The sequence below is a fragment of the Lissotriton helveticus genome, chromosome 11 (assembly GCF_964261635.1).
Source record: "Lissotriton helveticus chromosome 11, aLisHel1.1, whole genome shotgun sequence".
NCBI lineage: Eukaryota > Metazoa > Chordata > Amphibia > Caudata > Salamandridae > Lissotriton > Lissotriton helveticus.
In genome coordinates, this window is record NC_136072.1 from 1,027,410,237 (window position 1) to 1,027,427,382 (window position 17,146).

The window sequence follows — 17,146 nt, forward strand, 5'->3', positions numbered from 1 at the left end:
TATCGGTCTTGGAGGAATGAGGTGAGCCACCTAACAGGTGGGCGCCGGATGCCGGCGTTCTCGAACCGATCGAAGAGGACAGCGTGGTCGACGGTGTCGAACGCCGCTGACAAATCCAGGAACACCTGGATTTGTGCACTGATTTTCTGGTCCTGTACCTTCGTACCTGTACTGTCTGTTGACAGTTTTAATTCTTTTTTCTCATTGTATTCTATACATTTTTTTCTCAAACCATGGCGCCTGATTCGAACGCTAAGCGGTACACGGGATTCGTATAGACGGGGAAAGACACGGATTTCAGAGTTTTGTTCTTGCACATTGAGGCTTATGACATATTGATAACGGCTCAGTCACCAATAAGCTAACCTGAAGAAAAAAACAATCCCAAGTACATACATCAGATTATACAGAAATTGGCCCCTGATGAAGGTACCTATGCGTACCGAAATGCATAGGGCCGCATGCGAAAACTGCAATGTATAAATATAGATTGAAGGAACACAAAAGTAGTATATGTATGATTTGAAATGAATCCAAAAAGTTATTGTATACTGTTGATATGATGTAATAATCGACATGGTTTGAGAAAAAAATGTATAGAATACAATGAGAAAAAAGAATTAAAACTGTCAACAGACAATTGGTTGAAAATGTAAAAATCTTTTTTTGAAAGAATTAAGGTGTAACAACACCAAGTGCACAGTGCGCGCCTAGGTAGGTTTGATGACCTGCCATAACTTTCTAGTAATAGAACTAGGCATCACAGGGGCATATCAGCTTGTGCAGAGGTGCCCTCACATGTACTGCTTTACGAATAGGACATACATACATATAGGACATGCTGTGTACTTTGGCATGGCCCACAGGGAGTGGACAATGTTGTGTATTCGTAATGGTTTGCACCATTTCACACATTCTGTAATGGCAGTCTGCATGCAGTTTGTGTGTGGGTCCCTTAGAGTGGCATAATACATGTTACAACCCCAAGGGACCCTGTTTAGTACCCATGCTGTGGGTACCAGGGGTACCATTTACCAGGTACTTTCAGGGGTTCTAAAGTCCCGCCATTTGGGTTGCAATTAGCCTTCGTTTTGCTTTGTGGTAAGAGCAGTCGCACTGGGACCTGGTTAGCATGGACCCTCTGTACTTTCAGTCGAAAGCATCAGTACTAGTGAGCAAAAAGTGGGGGTGGCCAGATCAAGAAAAGAGGCACTTTCCTATACCGGAGATAGTCAAGGACATCGTCGTCCAGTGGGGCACTCCTCATGTGGACTTATTCACTTCCTTGGAAAATGTTCAGTGCCCACAGTTTTGCACCCTCCAGTATCCATTGAAGGGAGCCTTTTGGGGAAATTTTCAGTTGAGGTGGAACATACAGCTGCACTACTGGTTTCCCCCATATCTTGATTACTTGGGTTCTGCAGAAGAATCGCCAAGACCAGGCCCAAGTCATTCTCATAACCCCGGATTGACCGGAAGGGTGTGGTATACAGACATCCTGTGATTCTCCAAGTGTCACCGCTCCCTCTGTAATTCAGGCCAGATTTTCTGTCGCCATTGGGGATTTGGGGTCTAGTGGTTCTGCACCCCAATCTCCACCTACGTGCTTGAAGATTGCTTCCTTCCCAGAACAGTCACTCCATTCCATCTCACCCAGTCCATCACTCTTCCGCCCTTTTATCCTCGCCCCCCTTTTGCCCTCCCCTCATCCCTCAAAGGAGGAGTAATGGCTGCATCTGTTAGATCCAAGGTGAGCGGCCAACTACTACCTAGACTGCATAAAGGAACTCCGGCTGGATAATCAACTGTTCATTGGCTACTGTGGTGCTAAAAAGGGTATGGTGGTTCAGAAAAGACTCGATCAAGATGAACCATTCTCTGCATTAAAACTTGCTACACCTTGGTCAAGAGAGCACCTTAAGGGATCTGTGCTCATTCCACAATGGCTAAATCTACCACTTCTGCTCTCGGACCAATTGGGCCTTCAGGCCCAATGGGTTCTGGAAGGTCTAAAACGGGAGCTCCACCGGCTGGTCCATTGTGTGCTTATTGGGTCGTTATCCACACAGTGTGGGACACTGTCGCGCAAGTGCTGCCCGTTGTCCCCGATGAGGCCTGGCCCATGCTCTCCCAAGCTATTGCTAATAGGAAAAATGTGCGAAGTTTATGATAAGATGTGGATTAGATGTAACTGACTCCCTGGGCAGAGCCATTGCTTCTACAGTAGTGCCGCGATGCCACGCTTGGCTGAGAAATATGGGATTTTCCGGGAATGTCCAGGCCTTCCTTAAGGACATGCCCTTCAATGGTACTCACATCTTTGGCGAGAAGGTGGTTTCTGCTCTGTAAAATCTCAAGGACAATAGGGCCACCGCTAGGTCGTTGCGGCTCACTATGGCTCCACGGCAGTCGTACTCTGCCTTCCACTCCTTTCATTGGTACAGCACAGGCTGTCAGCCATGCCCAATTCCGCCTAACCAAATGGCCAGCAGGCATCACAGTCCTTTCGTGGCCACAGATGCATCTTTCACAAATCATGTGGGAGCCAGAGTTCGAGTTCAAACCAATACACCCCAACCGGCAACCACAACTCAGAATTATCTTTAGTTTGCCCTCAAAACAACATGGGCATCTGGCTAGTGTGAGGAATCGGTACCACCTTCAGACTAGTGGGTGCTTCAAATTGTCCAGTGGGGCTACATTCTTCCATTCCAACAGACCCTGCCACCTTTGCCACTGTTGTTCGATCGATTGACGGAAGGCCTCCTCTCGCTCTTGCGGCAGGCAATATTGGCGCTTCTGCCCAAAGGAGCCATCAAGAGATTACCGGCATAATTCGTAGGTTGTAGTTTCTATTCCTGCTTACAAGTAAATAGGGTGTATTATATGCTGTGGTCGTGCAGCCTCACTGTGTAATACCCTTACCAAACCCCCTTAGGTTTCGTCTGTCAAACCCTCAGCTCAATCCTGGGTAGTTGTGGCACTGAGCAGCAAGGCTTACACAGCAGAAGAAGTGTAAAGCAGTTCCAAAACAATTGCAGAAGAAATCGACATGCCAGTCAATAAATCCAACTCCAATTTATAAAAATAGACTGTATTTTTATAAGAATTTAGACACTCGAACAAAAAAAAACCTCCAGAGGATTCCAGCGATATAGATTTTACAAGCCATAATAAATCAGTGCAATTTTACTCTACCACAAACAAATCGGACACTAAAACACATTTTCAAGGAAAACATAGGTAAGCGTCACTGTGATCAGTTAGAAGTACTTGGGGCGATCAACTCTGACCGCAAACTGGTTGAGAACCAGCAAAGTCCTCAAGAACCGTTAACTTCACAGGTGAAACAGTCCTTCAGCAGTTTCAGGCAGTTTATCCACATAGCAATGGATTCCTACGGAGTGGTCCTGTTGTAAGGGATGAAGGATACTGAAGATGCTCTAAGGATACTGTGGATGAGACACAGTCAACGGGGGTCTTCCTGCAGGGATTCCCCAGTCCACCAAGATGGTGAGGGGCTCCCACAAAGTCCTCTCTGGTCTGGCCAACGCCCAGTCACCACCAGACTACCAGTCGCCCATTGTCGAGTTAAGAGGCCAATCCTTTCCGGATTGATAACTTTCCTACTGACGGTCTCAGCAACTCTCCAACAGCACTTCCGGGCTCAGTGTACTCTGGTGCAACTCTTTACATCCGGTCTTGGTCCTCGGTGCTATAGGGCGATGGTCGTAGCATCTGGATGACTTTGGGCTACCAACTTGCCTCAGCAGTCTTCAGCTGTTGTGTCCCTGTGCTGCTAACAGAAGGTCATTCAGCTGGCCCTTGGAGTTCTCTTGGCTTGACTGGGCTCTGGAGACAGGTTCTCCCTGAGCAGGATATGGCAGGCACAGTCCATCTGTCTGCTAGCCAGCAGGTGCAGTCCTCGTTGGGGCATCCTCTTTTTGCTGGTTTCTCTGTGCAGCAGGGAAGTCCTTCTTCGGTCCATCTTCCAAGTTGTTTGAGATCTGAGGTCTGGGTGTTAGAGGTGCCCTCTTTATGCTCGGAAAGTGCCCTCAGAGCAGGATTCGGTTGGTAGCCAATGGATTACTGTTATCTCCCACCTTGTGGCCACTTTGTGTGGAGTGTGGCATCTGGCTATCCCAGGATGCACCCTTCTGTCCACTTCCAAGATGGAGAGATCCCTCTCCTGGTGTACAGTTCTCCCTAACCCACCCCTAGGGTGAAGCTACCTCAGGGCTACACAGCCCTGCCCTGGGGAAACGAGTTTGGCTACTGATTTTTCTGCAATGCCTCCCATGCCAGCCTGTCAACCTCAACAATAGGCAGCCTTGCCCCCTGGTTCTACACATCAGCCTTTCAAAGGCAACTTCACCTTTGAAGACTTCCCTTTGGGGCTAGCCCACAAGTGGCTTCCTGCAGGAGGGAGGTGACACCTCCCTGGCCTGCAATCCCTCTTTTTCCCCTTCCTGAGAGTCGTTAACATGTCCATCGAGGAGGGCAGGAAGCTGTCTGCTGGAGAAGGTTCCATGTGTGTCCAGGAAGGCACAGGAGTGTTAAAGGAAACAAAGTGGCAGCTTTGTTAAAGCTGCACACTGCAACAAGTTACATTCATTTCGATTGGAGATACAAGTCAGGCTTAATGTAACAAATTGTTTGATACCTTGGCGTGCCCACTTGACGCACCGTTACGGAGGTAGCCCAGCTGATGGGTGAGCATGTAAACCTGTACTCGCCAATTGGGCTACCAAGTCTTTCCACAGTAAAAACTTTCATTTTGTGTGTTTTACTGTTAGGTCATGTAAAGTACATGTCCTGCCTGTGTCATACGTTGCACCCTGCCTTTAGGGCTTGGTAGACCTGCCAGAGGGGTGAATCACACCCATGTTCGGGGAAATGGTGGTTTTGCTATTGCTTTCGATGGCAAATTCGGGCTAGCAGTGCGCGACTGCTCTACCAGTCTTAAGTGACGGACTGGGGGACTTGTTTTACTTGGGGGACCTCCATGGTGGCTCAATCAGTTCTGCAAGCCATGATGTGCCCCTTTAACTTACATGCCCTAGGTACCAGGGAACCACTTACTAGGGACTTACAGGTAAGTTAGCCATTCCCAATTGGGTATATCCAATTTGATATACACTTTAGGGTCAGTACACTGGCACTGAAGTCTGGTCAGCAGCCATTAGTGCTCTCTCAGAGTTGAAAATCCAGCAGCATCAGTAGGAAAACTTGAAGGTTACCATACAAAAAGAGGCATTTCCTTTCCCTGCTACTTTCTGGTGCCGAAGAAGGACCTCTCAACTACTTCCTGAAGAAGGAAAACTTCAAGATGCTCATCTTGGCTCAGGTCCTACCTGCCCTCGACCCTGGCAACTGGATGGTAGTATTAGACTTGCAGGGGGCTTACTTCCTTATCTCCATCCTGCCTGTGGTTCGCAGTACGCCAAGAGGATTATCAGATCAATGCGCTCCCCTTTTGCCTTACCAATGCCCCTCTGGTGTTCACAAAGTGATGGCAGTGGTTGCAGCACATCGGCAGAGGTCAAGGGTTCCAGTTTTTCCCTACTTGACAACTGGCTTTTGAAAGCGAGATTGCCTCAGGCGGTTTGTCTCCTACCTCCAGACTTTGGCAAATCTCCTACACTCGCTGGTGTTCACTATAAATGTGCCAAAGTCACACCTGACTCCATCTTAGATCCTGTTCTGGATACAGTGCAGTTTTGGGCTTATCCTCCGGAACTGCGAGATATTCGAGCTATAATTCCTATGTTTCAGCCTCTATTCTGGATTTCGGTGAGAATGACTATGAGGCTGATGAGCCTCATCGCCTTCTGCATCCTGTTGGTAAAACATGACCATTGGCATATGCTGGCTTTGCATTGGGATTTTAAGACTCAATAAGCACAGCATTAGGGGAAACTTTATGATCTGGTACAGATATCTGGGGGAACTGCAAAGGTTCTGTGGTGGTGGCTCACGGACCACGATTGGGTCAGTGGCAGACCCCTTTCCCTCCTCCACCCAGAGCTCACAGTCATGACAGATGCATCACTTCTGGGTTGGAGCAGCCATCTGGAAGAGTAGAGATCAGGGGACTCTTGTCTCCAGCAGAGTTTTAGCTCCACATCAACCTATTGTAACTGAGAGCGATCCGATTGCCATTGAAAGCCTTTCTTCCTTGCATCAAGGGAAGAGTAGGTCAGGTTGAATTGCAACAAGCAGGACAGATTGGGGTCAAGGACCTTGTGCCAAGAGCCTGGTGTCTCTGGACATGGCTGGAACATCAGGACATTTTCCTGTTGGTTCAACATCTGACGGGATCTCTGAACACTAGAGCAGATAAACTCACCCGTCGATGCTTTGCGGATCATGAGTGGCATCTTCATCCGGAGGTGTTTCAAAGCCTCTTCAGAGATTGGGGCGAACCTTGGTTATATCTATTTGCTGGTGCGGAGAACGCGCAGTGTCAGCCCTTCCAAGTGCTGGAGTTTCCAAGGCAGTTATTGCTTGGAGACACATTTTGTCTCGAGTGGAGCTTGGGACTCCTGTACACCTTCCTGCCGATATCACTTCTGTCCAGAGTTCTCATGAAGATCAAGAACGACCAAGCCCAAGTCATCTTGGTCACCCCATATTGAGCAAGGAGTCTGGTATCCTGAACTCCAGAGCGTGAGCTTCTGTCCTCTGATTAGACTACCCCTTTAGGAGGATCTCCAGTCACAGCACGAGGGCAGGGATCTGCAATCGAGCCTATCCTCTCTCCACCTACATGTTTGGAGATTGAATGGTGACAGTTGATTGTTTGACCTCCCTCCTTAAGTGTGTGATGTCGTCTTGACAGCCAGGCCTCCCTCCACAAAAAATGATTTATCCCTGCCGATAGGACAAATTTGCTGCTTGGCCTGTATCCAAATTTGTCAATCCTGTGTCTGACCCTTTGTCTGAAGTTTTGATGTTTGTTCTATCCCTAGCCCGGCAAGGCTCTTGTTTGGGCAGGGGTAAGGGGCACCTTTCTGCCATTTCCGCCTTCCTGTGGTTGCTGTCCCAATTTTCCCTGTTCAAGTCACTTGCAACACGTTTCCTCCTACTCATTTCATTATGCTCCAATGGGACCTGAATTTATCCTCACTGTCCTCATGTGCTCACATTTTGAGCTGATGCACAGCTGCCCTCTAAGACTACTGACCTTCAAAACTGTCTGCCATGTGGTAATCACATCTGTCACGAGTGTTTGCGAATTGAAAGTGCTTTCTGTTATTCTCCAGTACACTTCCTTTGCCCCCAGACAAGCTGGTTCTTAAAACCCAAGCATCCATTTTGCCAAAGTTGGTGACACCTTTTCATGTCGTGTAACTGCAACAAATGATGGACGGAATGCTGAATGATTCAAACATTCTCCCCCAGTCAAGAGATCTGGATTAAATCCATTGTTCTTTTGCCCACTATACTACCCCAGTTTGGACCCAGCCATATGCAAATCAGTCTTGACCCTGTGCCTCATGGGAACAGTCCAGACCGAACTGCCAAGCCAGGTCCTCCCTGGACCGGAAACAAGCATCTTGGGACCGGTTTCGGGGTATGTCACCCTTCATGAGCCAGCCGTTTAAGTCTGAAACTAGAGAAACCACTCAAAAGCAGTTATTAGGCCGAAGGAGAGCATTAACTGAAAATGAAGTATTTCCAGTGGCAATATATTAATCTATTTTCAAATTGGATACAAATTAAAGACCCAGTTATTTAAATTCGGACGCCTGCTCTAACTTAAAGCAAGTTAACTACCATATGAGTTTAAATGTTTTCTGAGAGAAAGATTAAAGTCTTTGTCTTTTCATTGTTTATGACAAGCTTACTAACATTACACATTTTTTCAAAATCATTCATTTTATGGCCTTACTTTAAATGGCTTTGGTTGATTTGGCTACTGTTCTGTTTCTGATAGCTTAAAAGCTGAAGTTTTATGTGGAATTTATTTGGAGAAAATTCATCCACGGGATGTATTGATTTGGGCCAAAATTCTGAAAGCAATTTTGCGTGTTTTGAAATCGCCTTCTCTAGTTTAATGGCATAATGGTTGCGATGTTGTCCAGGAATCAAATTATTTTTACCCCATTGTATCACATTTTATATTACCCTCTCCCAGAAAGGGCAAGCTCTAAATTACAGTGTCCATTGTAATTAAGGTTCCGCTGATCAGAGAAAGTGAAGGAGAGTCTTACCTGGTCCCCATGACCAAGACAAGAATGCTTTTCTGTAGCACTCAATAATTAAAAAAAGATTTATGACCAGAAGGACCAGCGATTTAGAAGATGAAAGTCTACAAGGTGGTAAAGTCTGTTTATGTTTATTCTAGTTGGTATTTATAAGTTACTGCTTTAAAACTACAAAAGTTACGTTTACTGAAACAGTTAACTTTCAGCAGGGCATGATCTGAAGAAAGTTGTAATAGGTGGGTAATTTACAGTATAGACCGGTGAAAGTATATTTTCTAATTGTTTATCTTTTTTTTGCTTTTTTTTAAAATGTTTTTACAGGTGGTTCCTTCCGTCATTTTCTTTGGCAAGTCTGTAAGGAGCTTCAGAGCACGTCACTTTCGCTTCTTCTGTTGTGTCCAAGTTCCGCTGCTAATAAAAATAAGGTAAAGTTACAAGGAACATATTTACTTTGAAACTTATCAAACAATAAGATTACTCTGTGTTTATGGCATATGTTTATTTTTATTTACTATCAAAGCTTAAAAATCTTACAAATAAGCATAAAAGTAACTGCAAGAAATCAAGATCTCAGTTCTGTATTGGAGAGTGATTTTTCTAGCTGTTAAATGCTGTGAGAACTGTGTAAATTAAAGAACCTTTACACAGACATTTAGCAGTTAGTAATAGCCATTTGCATGTAGACCTTAAGATCTTTAGCATCCTAACTATCACAAGCAAGCACACGCTTCATCTGTTTCCACCAGCTTCACATCCCCGAACTGTACTGAAGAAGATTCAAAATAAATACATACAGTAGCTACTGTACATGTCCTAAGCGCTGTAATAGGCTGTGCCAATTTGTTTCCAAAGAGGCTGCATATAGCATCTGAAAGAAACAGGTTAGTATTAGATTCCTTACCTTAGAATATCCCCAGGCGTCAGTCTGGATCCGGAAACTTTTGCGTAGCAGTACCCCTGCGCGTCGGTAGGCGTCGTCTGCAGGCGTCCCCTGCGGCTCCGCGTCGTCGGCGTCGTGCGCCGTGATGACGTCGCTGGAGTATATAGACGCCGCCTCCGCGCGCTGACGTCAGTTCTTCTTTTTTCCGCGCCAGTTAGCGCAGATCCGAAGAGCAGTACTCCGGTCTTTTGACCAAGTGTTTGTAAAACTTAATCTTTCTACGGTGCCGGTAGGATGCCTGGGTTTAAGAGTTGCGACGAGTGCGACCGCATGATGTCGGTCACCGACCACCATCGACTCTGCCTCCGGTGTCTGGGCGCGGACCACGACGTGGAGTCCTGCGTCGACTGTCGGGCCTTGACTGGAAAAGCTAGGCGGGAGCGGTCCCGCAAGCTTCTCGAGCTCCGAGTGTCGGCCCCGCGTCGAGAGCGGTCCCGGTCCGGTCGGAGGTCGAGGGAGCGGTCGAGGGAACGATCGCGGAGCCGCCATGGGCGCTCCGGGAGTCGCCACCATTCCTCCGGTTCGTCAGGTAAGCACAAGAAGTCGGGGCGTCGCCATCGCACCCCCGACTCCCCCCGACGCCCGCGTGATGCGGTCGGGGGCTCGGGTGGCCCCACCCCCGCGGCCCCGCGTGGGTCGCCGACGCCCTCTACCCCATACCCGTCGGTCCCTGGGGAAGGCGCGTCGCGTGAGGAGATCGAGGCCTTCCTCATTGCTATGAGGGCGAGGTCTCCTCCGGCGGGGCCTACGGCGCCTGCGGGGCCGTCGGTCCCGTCTGGGGGCCCGAGCGGTTCGGGTGCTTCTGCCCCGACGCCGCCGGTGGTTCCGGCCCCGGCGCCGCTGGGTCCCTCAGGTTCGTCGCCGGCTGGTCTTCCGGCCTCTCCGGCGTCGGTTCCTTTGGGCCAACTCGTGGTACCGCCTCCGCGTGGTGCAGCGACTCCGCCGTCGGCTCCGGCCGGCGTCGGGTCCCCGGCACCGACGCCGCGCGGCGCCACCCCCATTTCCTCCCCGACTCCGGACGCGGAGTCGGACCGGCGTCGGCCGACGCCGGATCCGACGCCGATGGGGCCCGTTGACCCCGATGTCTATATCGTCGACCCAGAATATGGGTATGATGAGGATGAGTATGGAGAGGGTTGGGAGGGGTCTGAGGACCCTTTATCCCGTGCCTGCCAGTATGATGTGGACTGGGTAGGTGATCTGGGTGATGCCAGTGGCCTGGACGAGTCGCCCAACCCTGGGTTTGTCTCCCCGTCCCCTGTGGCGTCTGAGGCAGGTGCTGCCTATTCGGTGGTCCTGATGAGGGCTGCCAAGGCCTTGCACCTTGAGCTCCCCGTCGCGAAGGTCAAACCGAACATTCTGACCGAAGTGTTTAAACCGCAGTCATGCCCCCAGGAGCCTCTGCTGCCGTTTAATGAGGCCCTGACGGATGTCCTTTTGGGCACCTGGTCCAGGCCCGCTTCCGGTGCACCGGTTGACCGGAATGTTGCAAGGCGTCACCGTCCATGCTCGGACGACCCTGCCTTTTTATCCACCCATCCCTCCCCGGAGAGTCTGGTGATCCAGGCCTCCACTTCGCAGTCCGCATTTCCGTCGGCTCCGCCCGATCGGGAATCAAAGCGGTATGACCAGTTTGGTAAAAAGGTCTTTTCCTCTTTGAGCGCTGGACTGCGGTCTTGTAATACCGCGTGCCTCTTGGGCCGCTACACCCACTCCCTGTGGGATACGGTCGAAGAGTGTTTGCCGCAATGCCCCCAGGAAGTGCGGGACAAGCTCACCCGGGCCTTGGTTGAAGGCCGGGATGCGGCGCGGTACTCGATCCGTTGTGGTCTGGACACGACCGACTCGCTGGGACGGGCCATGTCCACGACGGTGGCGATTCGTCGCCATGCTTGGCTGAGATCTGCCAACTTTTCGCCAGACGTCCAAAATACACTCATGGACATGCCATTTGATGTCAGTCGCCTGTTTGGTGACAAAGCGGACCACGCGCTGGAGCGCTTCAAGGACTCCAGGGTCACGGCCAAGTCCTTGGGTCTTTCGACCCAGCGCCAGCAGACGGGTTCGTTTCGCCCCTTTCGTGGCCAAGGGAGGGGCGGTCCCACACGTGCTGCCAGCCACGCGCCGCAGAACGCTCCCCAGCGCGGTGGCGGCCGTGGTTTCCGCCGTGGTGGCGGTAGAGGCCAGCGGCGTGGTCAGCCCACGCCTCCCTCCGCTGCTGCATCCAAGCCTTCCTAGTCCGAGCTTTCGGGCTCACGTGACGCCAGTGGGTGGCAGGGTTCGCCATCACCACTCCCGCTGGCGCGCGATAACATCGGACAGGTGGGTGCTGCAGCTCGTTCGAAGGGGCTATGCCCTCCCCTTCGAGTCCACTCCTCCAGCCATGCCACCGCAGAACCACCGTGTGTCGGGGGACCACTTGACACTTCTGCAGGAGGAAGTTACGGCCCTCTTGGCCAAGGGGGCCATCGAGCGCGTTCCTGGGCCAGAAGTAGGGTGTGGTTGCTACTCCCACTACTTTCTGGTACCCAAGAAGGACAAGGGAGGCCTGCGTCCTATCTTGGACCTGCGGAACGTCAACGGCTTCCTCCGGAAGGAGAAGTTCAAGATGTTGACTTTGGCTCAGGTCTTGGCTGCTCTAGACCCACAAGACTGGATGGTAGCGTTGGACTTGCAGGATGCGTATTTTCACATCCCCGTCCTGCCGGCCCACCGGCGTTACCTGCGGTTCACGGTAGGCCACGAGCACTTTCAGTTTATCGTGCTCCCATTCGGCCTTACCAGCGCCCCACGGGTGTTCACGAAAGTGATGGCGGTGGTCGCAGCTCATCTGCGCCGGTTAGGGGTTTCAGTCTTCCCCTACCTCGACGACTGGTTGTTGAAGGCGGGCTCGCCCCAGACAGTCGTCCACCACCTTCAGATGACGGCAGACCTCCTGCACGAGCTGGGGTTTTCCATCAATGTGCCGAAATCACACCTGTGTCCCTCTCAAAAGCTCCTTTTCATCGGAGCGGTTCTCGACTCGGCGCAGTTTCGGGTTTATCCCCCGGAACGGCGGGTCCGGGATATTCAGGCTCTGATTCCCATCTTTCAGCCGTTATTCCGGGTTTCGGTCAGGTTGACGCTGCGGCTTCTGGGGCTGATGGCCTCCTGCATCCTACTGGTGCATCACGCCAGGTGGCGGATGCGGGCTCTGCAGTGGGACCTGAAGTTTCAGTGGGCCCAGCATCAGGGCAACCTGTCCGACCATGTCCTGATCTCGGAGGGCACTGCGAGACAGTTGCCGTGGTGGCTTACGGACCGCGATTGGGTCAGAGGCAGATCCCTCTCCCTTCCCCAACCGGAGCACGTGGTTGTGACGGACGCGTCCCTCCAGGGCTGGGGTGGCCACTTGGGAGAGGCGGAGATCAGAGGCATCTGGTCTCCGGCGGAGTCCCGGCTCCATATCAACCTGTTGGAGCTCTGGGCGATTCGCCTCGCACTGAAGGCATTCCTCCCCTTTGTCAACGGGAGTGTAGTGCAGGTGTTCACGGACAACACCACCGCCATGTGGTACTGCAACAAACAGGGCGGTGTGGGGTCGTGGACCCTTTGCCAGGAGGCTCTGCGTCTCTGGCAATGGCTGGAACGTCAGGGCGTGACTCTGACGGTTCAACACCTGGCCGGTTCTCTGAACGCCAGGGCGGACGAACTCAGCCGTCGGTGCTCGGTGGATCACGAATGGCGTCTGAACTCGGACGTGGCGAGAGGCCTCTTTCAGCAATGGGGAGAGCCTTGGTTAGATCTATTCGCCACAGGAGAGAACGCGCAATGTCATCAGTTCTGCGCGTTGGAGTTTCCAAGACGGCACTCGCTCGGCGACGCCTTTCGGCGTGAGTGGAGTTGCGGTCTGTTGTACGCCTTTCCGCCTATACCACTTCTGCCCAGAGTGCTGAAGAAGATCAGGCGCGACCGGGCCCAAGTTATCCTTGTGGCTCCGGACTGGGCTCGAAGATACTGGTATCCCGAGCTACTCAGCATGACAGTCGGTCCCTCGATCCGCCTGCCCCTTCAGGAGGACCTTCTGTCGCAGCAGCAGGGGACGGTCCTCCACCCGAACCTGTCCAGTCTCCACCTCCATGCGTGGAGATTGAGCGGCGACAGTTGAGGCCATTTGACTTGCCTCCTGAAGTCTGCGATGTCATTCTGGCAGCCAGGCGTCCCTCCACAAAGTCGGTATACGCCTGCCGGTGGAACAGATTTGTGGCATGGTGCACAGCAAAGGCTGTGGATCCCCTTTCTGCCCCTCTGTCTGAGGTTCTCCTCTTCCTCCTTTCCCTTGCCCAGCAGGGCTCTGCTCTGGGCACTATCAAGGGCTATCTTTCTGCCCTTTCCGCCTTCTTGAGGCTCCCTGATCAGCCATCTTTATTCAAGTCCCCTATTGTGTTAAGATTCTTGAAGGGCATCACGCACATGTATCCTCCAACGTTCGTGATGCCTCAGTGGGACTTGAACCTGGTTCTGACTTTCCTGATGTGCGCTCCTTTTGAGCCCCTTCATTCCTGTCCTCTCCGTCTTCTCACTTTAAAGACGGCCTTCCTGGTAGCCATCACCTCTGCCAGGAGAGTGAGTGAGCTCCAGGCTCTTTCTATTCAACCTCCTTTCTTGTCTGTTCATCCTGATAAGGTGGTTCTTCGGACTAGACCTTCTTTCCTGCCCAAGGTAGTCTCTGCTTTTCACATTGGGCAGTCCATCACCTTGCCCTCCTTCTTCCCGCCTCCGCATCCTTCAAAGGATGAAGAGCGGCTCCATCGTCTGGACCCAAAACGTGCGCTTTCATTTTACCTGGATCGCACACGCCAGTTCCGGGTGGATGACCAACTGTTTGTTGGCTACGTGGGTGAGAAGAAGGGAAGGGCGGTACAGAAACGGACCATCTCTCGGTGGGTCGTCCTCTGCATCAAGGCATGCTACTCTTTGGCTCGGAAGGAGCCTCCTGTTGGGCTGAGGGCCCATTCCACTCGGGCCACGGCGGCTACTACCGCCCTGGGCCGGGGAGTCCCCTTGCAGGACATTTGCCAGGCGGCTACATGGGCCTCGCTGCACACCTTTGCGAGGCATTACTGCCTGGACAGTCAAGTCCGGAGGGACGGCTTCTTTGGCCGTTCGGTCCTCCAGGACTTTCTGGTGTAGGTTGTATTGGTTCGCAGACCCACCTCCGGGGTTGGTATTGCTGGGGTATCTATTCTAAGGTAAGGAATCTAATACTAACCTGTTTCTTTCAGATGAACAAGTTACTTACCTTCGGTAACGATATATCTGTAAGAAACAGTAGTTAGTATTAGATTCCTTACCGCCCCGCCCATCCTCCCCGTTCTGCGAACTGATACCTAGGGTTAAGGACATCCCTTTCAGGGCCCTAGTTTCAAATGGCACCAGTGTTGGTTCTCACATGGCTCTGCGTGTTCTGGCGCGGAAAAGCTGTGTGCAAAGAACTGACGTCAGCGCGCGGAGGCGGCGTCTATATACTCCAGCGACGTCATCACGGCGCACGACGCCGACGACGCGGAGCCGCAGGGGACACCTTCAGACGACGCCTACCGACGCGCAGGGGTACTGCTACGCAAAAGTTTCCGGATCCAGACTGACGCCTGGGGATATTCTAAGGTAAGGAATCTAATACTAACTACTGTTTCTTACAGATATATCGTTACCGAAGGTAAGTAACTTGTTCATCTAGGTGTGTAATCACACCACCTATATAACAGCATTTTAGGAAACAAAGGATTTATAGTTGATGAATCGTAGACAGTTTATACATGGTTATAGCCCAAGGCAGTTTACATAGCTCTTAACATATTAGGTAAAGTACCCCCACAGTACATTATATGGCTATAATACATGTACTCCTCAAATCTCCGTATAAAAACCTGTCTCTATTTTCCATTTACTGTCAAGTTGTGATCACATGTAATAAATAAACGATGTAGCAACTTATTACATATGAGTTGTGAGGTCATAATGCCTGCTGGTAAAGCAAATGGGTGAGGGTGACCTGGCTCCAGGTACTTTTTGTATTTTGGTTAATGCCAAGAATGGCAGGGGAGGATGTCAGAACACCAGGTACACTTCCATTTTTTTTGATCGAACTCTGAGGCTTTGCACTTGTTATGTTTTTAATATCACTGTTCCGGAAGCTCCCTATCTCAGTAAAGCAAACTTACTAGGAAGGGTTTGCTTTGTTCATTCTTTTTAATCTCTCTTCTGGGCGTTTTGAGGCTATTAAGCCAATTTGAGACACAAAGTCTGTGATTTGCTAAATCCGAAGTTTTGCGGCTGTAAAAAGGCATGTCACTACGTACAAAGGGCACATTTGAGTTACAAATACGTTTCCGACTTGCAAAATGCCATTTGTGATGGATTGTGAATAACATGGTGAAGTGGCGTGAAAGACCATTCCACTTCTTATTACAGGTTGCAGTTGTATATATCAATGTGTTGATACCCTAATTGCAGTCACGAACCTTTGACGCAATGCAGGCATCTCAAAGTAGGTAGTCTCCATTCGCAAAGGGGAATTTGTCTGAAACAGACAGCTTCCATTTTGTCAATACCTGCATCGGAAGGAGCAGATATCTCCCACTTTATGAATGCCCACAACGGGCATTGGAGAAGGAGAACGCACTGCCCTACAGGATCACTACATTATCAGAATGCCAACTTTCATTTTTGAAAGCAGCTCCTGTCTCCTTTATTGGTCATCTGATGAAGGTTCTAGCAAAAGATCTTAAAACCTTAGCAGACTTCATGAAACAAAGCACCATTCTAGAATGCTTGTTATTGATGATTTGTATTGCTACAGGATTAGTTAAACAGAAAAAAAATATTTTCACTTGATATCCCCTTTATGGAACAGGGTCTTCTTTCGAATGAAAATGTTGTAATTCAGAGTATACCAGTGGACTGGTGTGTCTCGAAGTCCTCCACCCTTGGCTTTTCATTCTATGCAATGAGTCCTAAAACAAATCCTCCCTTACAAATAATAATGACACAGAACTTTTTGAGTCTCCTTGCTTATGGCGGGTTTGTGCTGCAACTGATTAGTACTCATTTGCAGTTCAAAATTCATGTCGGATCGCAAAACAGTCATTGTGCAAAAACATGACTACTTTTCGACTAAACCTCTATTATTTGGGCCCTTTGTCTCATGATGTTTAGTTTTAACAGTTTTGTGATGTCGTTTGTTTATGAAGTAAACTCCAAAGCGGACCTTAACCCCTTCGGCGCGGCCGCGATTCTGCGCCTGTGCGGGCGATTTAGAGAGTGGGCGGGTTCATGACGGCCCCCAGCCGTCATCAGCACACGAGCACCGTGATGCATGACGGCCGGGGGCCGTCATCAGCATGGAAGGGGTTAAATGGAAACGTTATCACTCTGCATTGGGTCATATGTTATATAACCTTATTCCATATTCTTTCTCTTTCAAACAACCTGTGACTGTGGTACATAGAATCCAGCATGTTGTATTCATCTTTAACCAATGTCAGGTGAATTGTTTAATAGTGAATGATAACTAGATAGAATATATTTGTACTGATATATAGCCTCCCTTTACGCTAATCAAAGAGCTCAACATTTATCATGTTTTTCTTGTTTTACATTTTTAAGGGAAAATACATTTTGACTCCTAGCCCCATCACATATGCAGAAGAGCAGCTGCTGCATTTCTTTGGTCAGCTGTTGGGTATTGCCATCCGTGCAGATCTTCCGCTACCCCTGGACCTGCTGTCCTCATTCTGGAAGATGATTGTTGGCGAGCCGCTCGATCCTGATGCTGATCTTCTGGAAGCTGACGTACTCACGTATAACTACATCAAAAAATTTGAAAATGTAATTTCTGTAACTAGAATCTACCACTTATTTATGTATCCACCTTATATTGTACACATGCTGACCTTTTAGCTTAGCATCACTGACTAACATGGTGTTGTCTGTTATACATTTTTACTTTTTATTC

At 50.0% G+C, this 17,146-nt stretch overlaps 1 protein-coding gene across 4 annotated transcripts in view; it reads left to right on the forward strand.

Moving 5' to 3' along the window:
• The window catches only part of HECTD4 (HECT domain E3 ubiquitin protein ligase 4), a 2,216,728-nt gene that overhangs the window by 1,929,470 nt on the left and 270,112 nt on the right, over nt 1–17,146 (forward strand). For all 4 annotated transcript variants that reach the window (XM_078667422.1, XM_078667425.1, XM_078667423.1 and 1 more), the window contains 2 exons: nt 8,532–8,635; nt 16,798–17,019. In XM_078667422.1, the coding sequence (XP_078523548.1) occupies nt 8,532–8,635; nt 16,798–17,019 (326 nt within the window). The remainder of the gene's footprint in view (nt 1–8,531; nt 8,636–16,797; nt 17,020–17,146) is intronic.